This window comes from Myotis brandtii, unplaced genomic scaffold, assembly GCF_000412655.1.
Source record: "Myotis brandtii unplaced genomic scaffold, ASM41265v1 scaffold17, whole genome shotgun sequence".
NCBI lineage: Eukaryota > Metazoa > Chordata > Mammalia > Chiroptera > Vespertilionidae > Myotis > Myotis brandtii.
This window is the reverse complement of record NW_005356259.1, coordinates 7,645,064-7,651,199: the sequence shown is the minus strand read 5'-3', so window position 1 is coordinate 7,651,199 and position 6,136 is coordinate 7,645,064. Positions and strand designations below refer to the sequence as shown.

Below are 6,136 nucleotides of genomic sequence, written 5' to 3'. Positions count from 1 at the left end.
GCGGGACTTTCATCCACCGGTGCCCGCCGACAGCCTCGGCCTCCCGCCCTCCGGTCTCTGGCCTCCTCCACGGCTTCTTCTGGGAGAAGGAGTCGGAGCCGCCCGCGGCGCACACACAGCCTTTCTCCAATCAGACTCCGCGAGGCCGCGCCACGCCCGCGACCTGGTCCAATCTCGGCCCCCGGAGGGCGGACATGCAAAGTGCCTACCTGCACCTGTGGCCGCCGCGGCCGCCTCCCGCGTTGCTGTTTTGGTGGTTTTTTTTTCCTTCCCGCTGCCCCTGGGTTCAGGTGGCTTGAATCACTTGGCGAATGACCAGCAGGTGGGCAGATGTCCGAGAGACCGGCGCGTAGGAAGGGCCAGCGCTTCCGAGTGAGCAGCCGAGGTCCCATCTCCCGGCGGTTCCCGAGCGGTGCGGGCAGGGGAGAAGGACGCTCCCGAGAATGCACCGCTGCTGAGCTAGAGAGCGGCTTGGGCACTCACCTGGGCATCGAGCTGGCACACACTGGCCGCGGGTCCCTCCGCACAGCGAGCCCGGGGCCGCCGCAGCCCGCAGCAGTCGGAGGTGCCAGGGGAAACCACCACCAACAATCCGCTTAGCCGGTCTGCGGAGATTTCGGCGGGCACACCTCCCCAAAGAAGCCGGACTCCCCCGGGACCGCCTCCGGGTGGACCCAAGCGCACCCCGTTCACACTGTCGCCGGCGGAGCCGCGGGGGTCCTGAACAGGTGAGCGATCGGGTTGGTTCTGCGTCCGCCCTGACGGAGCCCGTTCCTGAGTGTCTCTCTGGGGGGCTTCTCTGACGCCCGAAGAGAAGTTGCGAGCCGCCGGCGCTCTGGGTACATTTGTGCAATCTTTCCCGTGAGCAATGCGTGCGAAACCCTTCTGTGCACACACGTCATTGCAGAGAAGAAAGTGTAGGTAGAAGTCAGAACGTGGCCTCGGGACACACCACCACCACCACCGGGGAAAAACTTGGGGGTGCTTTTCCGATCCGTAAAGTAGAGGGAGCAGGATGTTTGCACACCCGACTGCAAACTTTGCCGGAGGGTGTGGGTACGGAAAGAACTTTTGGCCATTTTTTTCCCTATTGTTTTCAAGTCGCAGCAGGAGTGTGTCCTGGGGAGGAGCCGGCGCGGCGGTCCCTGCGCACAGCAGAGACCGCTGCGCCGTCTCGCGTGGGCGCTCAGACTTGCTGTCGCGGGTTCTGGCAGGACAGCCTCCAACCACAAAGTGCGCTTTAGTTTCTTTCTCGGGCGCTAGGGCTGATCCCAGCAGCGCGGGGCGCGGGGCTGGAAAGGAGCCCGGCGGACACCGGGCAATGCGCTGCGGCGCAAGCGAACCCCGCGCATTCGTGGAGTTAGTGCCGGGCAGACCCCCACAGACCGCGGGCAGAGGACTCTATGGCTTCTGGAATTATCGGCACCTTCAGTGCTGAACACACCCTTGTCGCTCCGCAGGATGCACTTCTTAAAGCCGGGAAGACGCAAGTCGGTATGGAGTTCCCGGTGGCTCTCTCCTTGCAGAAGGCGATTGCGCAAGGAAAAGAACCAGCCTTAAGGGTTGCCTAGCACCAACAGCCTCGGGGCATATTTTAATACAGAACTAAGGGGGGGACACTTGCCACTTGGCTTCATCTCAACCATCATCAGGGGTGGCTTCAAAGAGACGCAAGGGGGAATAAAAAGAGTAGGCTGGTGGTTTTCAAGGGAAGTTAAGTCTAGTCATATTTCTCTGAAAGTCACAAGGCAGAAGGTATGTCAAAAGCAGAATTTAAAAGAAAGCACCATGAGCGTGTCCCTCGCCTGTAAATTACCCTGAAGAATCACATTGAAAAGTATCTTGGGGGCCTGGCCGGTTTGGCTCAGTGGATAGAGCGTTGGCCCGAGAACTGAAGGGTCCCGGTCCCGGGTTCGATTCCGATCAAGGGCACGTACCTCAGTTGCAGGTTCAATCCCTAGCCTGGTCAGGGCGCCTGTGGGAGGCAACCAATCGTGTGCCCCTCTCACATCATGTTTCTCTCCGTCTCCCCCTCCCACTCTCTAACATGGGAAACATCCTGGGTGAGGATTAACAGAAAAGAAAGAAAAGTGTCCTGGGACAGAAGCCTATGAAGCAGAAGCCTTTGATGGGGGTCTAATATGTGCAGTGTTCCCCTATAGCAGGAACGCAATTGCTACCTGTCCATACGGCCTCCCGCTGCTCATTCAAACTCAAGAGAAGGCCTTTCTGGACCGGGTCACGTCACCCCGGGCATCCATCCGCCTTCAGTCTGGTCGAGTGACAGGACAAGCCGTTTTCCCTCTCGGACTCAGTTAATCCAGATGCCAGGGGCCTCTCCGGGTGCCCCCGGCCCGCTGACCCCTGCTATTCCTGCCCCAGGAGGCCAGGCGAAGGTTAAGTCTGGGCAGTGCCACGACTCAGTCCCGTGGCCAGACGGTGGCGCCCTGGAGGTCATCTTCCCGCGCCCTTGCGTGGGCCCCTCGGGGACTTATGCGGGATGCGCATCTCTGGGGTTCGCTCCTCCTGGTGTCTCCTGGTGTCGCGCTGAGCAAAGGGGAGGAAATGAGATGGGGGCAGGGGGCTCGTGGGGGCGTGACTTTGACAAACCCAGTAACTAAGTTTTTTTTCTTCCCCAGCGCAGACCACTGCCTCTGATCCCACCCCGCAGCCCAGCTGCGAGCAGCGGGAGAAGGAGCGGAGTGGACGCCGGAGACCACCGGGAAAGAGGCACCCCTGCGGCCGAGGCCTTCCCCAAGCGCGGCGCCCCGGACCCTCGGCCGGCCATGGCCGACAGCGGCGGCACGGGCAGCTCGGGCCCCTGGTGGAAATCGCTGGTGAACAGCAGGAAGAAAAGCAAGGAGGCCTCGGTGGGGGTGCCGCCTCCCGCCCAGTCTGCCCCCGGGGAGCCCGCGCCGCCCAGCCCGGACTGGACTAACAGCTCCCAGGAGAATCAGCACCCCAACCTCCTGGCGAGCGCCGGCGAGCCCCACAAGCCAGACAAGTTGTGCGCGGACAAAGCCGGCAACAGCCGCCGCAATTTAAAGATCTCGCGCTCCGGGCGCTTCAAGGAGAAGAGGAAAGTCCGCGCCACTCTGCTCCCGGAGGGGGTCCGAGCCCTGGAGGAGGCGGACTGCCCTGGGGACCCCCAGGAGGACCAGCCGTAGCGGGCGGACTCTCTTCCCACCGAGGCTCCCCAACCCCCAGCCCCAAACCCGAGAATTCTGGCCTGCCTCTGAGCGTGGTGTCTCAGTCCCACCAAATTAGAATATCCACACGCGATTTCACGTTCCTGGAAATGGAAGTGTCAATTGAGTTTTCAATAGTCTGAGACTCAAGGCTGCATTAAATATTTATTTGTGGTAAGAGAAGATGCCCGCCACCCAGGAAGTTGGCCTAATTATTATCTTCAAAAAGCTGTTCTGTGGCCTCCACCCTTGTATCACCTGTGGGAGCGAGAGGGGCACCACCGCTCTAAGAGATGGCAGCGCCCCTGGAATTGTGCAGACCTCCGGTGGGAAAGCGGCGCTCTAATTAGGAGCTTGGTGTTGGAGAGCCATCCGTGCTGTTTTCAATGCCTGAGAAATGCACTTTAGAAGCACTTGTGTAGACCTACACCTTGCGTGAAGGAATGGGGGAGAGCAGGAAACCTATGTAGAAGCATGTTAAGTAAGGCAAGGTTGCTTTCAACCTCGACCTACGAAACTGTCCTGCCTGTTTTAGTACTATTAAAACTGTTGCGCTGTAAGACGTAAGGTGACTTTTGTACTTTTTCCACTGCAAGGCTGTAGCCCGTCATACTTAAAAGCAGGCATGCAAAATCCGGGGTAACAGAATTAATCATTTGCCACACAATGTAACAGCTACTCTTGGGAGAACATTTCTAGAAAGAAACTAGCAACCCCCAGCGTGGAACCAGTTAGCCAGATATCCCTATTTATTAACCAGAGTCGTCCAGGAAGGGGGGGAGGGGTACTCATTCATCATTCCTAAGTTCTCTTTTGACTTCAGCGCATCCTCATACCTAAGTGGCAATGCCAGTAATCATTCTTTTCCGTCTCCTTGCGAACCTTACTAACGATTGTCTGAAAATACTCAAACAGAAGGACTGAACTCTTAGTTTGTGCAAAGCCAGCTTCTTTTCCCAGGACTTTGTTTCAAAAGCTTATTTCTTTAGTCTGACGTATGCATTTATCAAGTTTCAAAGCCTTTAGATCAACCAACCTGAAGATTCTTAACAAAAATCTACCTGTTTGCTTTTGTCATGAACTTTAAGAAAAAGAGTAAATGAATACCACTCGCTTTCAGCAAATTACAGAGAGTTATTGTAGTTGTTAAGGGCCACTGGGATCTTTTCCCACCACTATTCAGTTCATTTATAAACATCCAGAAATGCATAGCAGGGAAATTATAATGATCCAAGTGTATATGCTTTAAGATAATTACAAACAAGAACTTGATTGGAGCTTCTGGACTTGTTACAGGTACATAGCGAGGTATATAGAGTTTCTCTCAAATTTGTAGCTTATAAAATAGTGAACCATGTTGGTTGTCTAAAGAGACTTAACAAAGAAACTTGATGAAAATGGCTAAAGGGATTGAAATTGGTGAATTAAGCTGTGGTGCCAGCAGAATAGTAGGGTTTATCCCAAAGACTTATCCCAAAGGAACGTGTTTATATGGGGGTTACAAACACCTTACGTTAAAAGAGAAACCACGTGAGACTTTTTGTTTTTAACGGTGAAAGGCTTGTTTGGTGTGTATTTAGAACTGGAAAGCATGTGACCAAAGTCTTATCAGGGTGAGCTGCTTGGATGAGAAATACTTTACATCAACTTCAAGTGGGCCTATCATCTTTTGACTCCAATGAAGAATGGTAAGGGAGGGGGCTGGGGTGCACAGGGATGCACAGAACAGAAGCCATCCAATTAGGCTTCAGAACATCTTCATAAAGTATTTTAATTTCTGTAGAAAGTAATAAAACTTAGTTACAATAGATACTTTTTCCTCAATAGACTAGGTCTTTACCCATTTATAAAAATTCAGCCTGCAAGTAAATAACTTTTAAAGCTTACACTAGCTCTTTAATCCACAGATTTAAATAACCTTTTTTTTTTCAAAATTCCTTTAGATCTACAAAACCTTGGCATTTTTCCAGGTTCTATATCTTGTTTTGGAGCCCAAGATGTCTATAATTGTTGCTGATAATCAATAGCAGACATATCACAGTGGAACTTATTCACAAGACATTTTTACCCCACTGTTCTGCAAGGATTGAAAAGCATGCTAATGGCAGTTATGACAGTGAGTACAATTCACAGCCCTCCATTGAGGTTTGTAATTCCATAGTTTTAAAGCAGTCCTAATCGTGCAGTAAGAGTGCACTGATTTAATCCCAACTCAGTGAAATCGGAAACCAAGCAAAACTGGTGTGATAAAAGGGTCCAGAGTAAGATGAGATACTGTGACAATGTATCTGGCTGGCATTTACATGATTTAGAGATGATTAATCACATTCCCATAACACGTATACAGATTTAAAATTTTTTAAACCTCAAGATCATCTCTGGTAAATAAAGGGATAGTGTTGAATTAAGTTTGGAGTTAATTAGATCAGGAACTTTTGTTTTCTTTAAGCCCCCTTACACATGACATTCCATCCACAAGTTTGGGAAACCGTTAAAGAATTTTAATACCTTGTTTCCAAATGGTATTTTTTAAAGGGGCAGAAATCTAGTGGTGTGTTTGCTAAATACTTTCATAACCTCGATAATTATATGCACCGGTAGTTTTTGCCTCAGTGACTCTCCTTGCAAAGTCGGTGGCCAAGCAGTGACTCACATTACAGGTCACCCGAAAGTCCCTTTGTGTTCCTGCTTCTATTGTTCATTCGTTTTGATTTGCATTTCAAGAGCAGGACTCTATTTTCGCACAGTGAAGAGAGTCTGCTGTGTATAGCACTTGGAAATATGATTTTCTGCTGTGAAACATAATGTGAACTTCTCAACGCTGGTCTTGCGGAGTCGTTAGAAGGGAACTTTCAACCTAATGAACAGTAGCATTGGTTAAAGCTTTGTCAGAGATAGTACTTCTGAGATGCTCAGATGAGAAGTTTGGTACCCTGAGACCAATACAT

At 51.6% G+C, this 6,136-nt stretch overlaps 1 protein-coding gene across 4 annotated transcripts; it reads left to right on the top strand.

Moving 5' to 3' along the window:
• Window positions 1-468: 468 nt before the first annotated feature.
• On the top strand, window positions 469-3,755 carry PRR15 (proline rich 15). 4 transcript variants are annotated; one of them, XM_005862952.2, is made up of 2 exons: window positions 469-728; window positions 2,640-3,755. In XM_005862952.2, exon 2 carries the CDS (start codon window positions 2,787-2,789, stop codon window positions 3,165-3,167), a length of 381 nt encoding a protein of 126 aa, XP_005863014.1. In that variant the 5' UTR covers window positions 469-728; window positions 2,640-2,786; the 3' UTR covers window positions 3,168-3,755. The 4 variants fall into 4 exon arrangements, with proteins under 4 accessions (XP_005863014.1, XP_005863015.1, XP_005863012.1 ...); XM_005862953.2 differs by having other exon boundaries at window positions 647-728; window positions 2,645-3,755; XM_005862950.2 differs by lacking the exon at window positions 469-728 and adding an exon at window positions 1,170-1,494.
• The last annotated feature ends 2,381 nt before the right edge of the window (window positions 3,756-6,136 follow it).

Coding starts and splice junctions, on each gene's coding strand:
- PRR15 (XM_005862950.2), top strand. CDS start 1,462: ATGCACTTCTTAAAGCCGGGAAGACGCAAGTCG. Junction 1,495..2,639: donor AGCCGGGAAGACGCAAGTCG/GTATGGAGTTCC, acceptor TTTCTTCCCCAG/CGCAGACCACTGCCTCTGAT.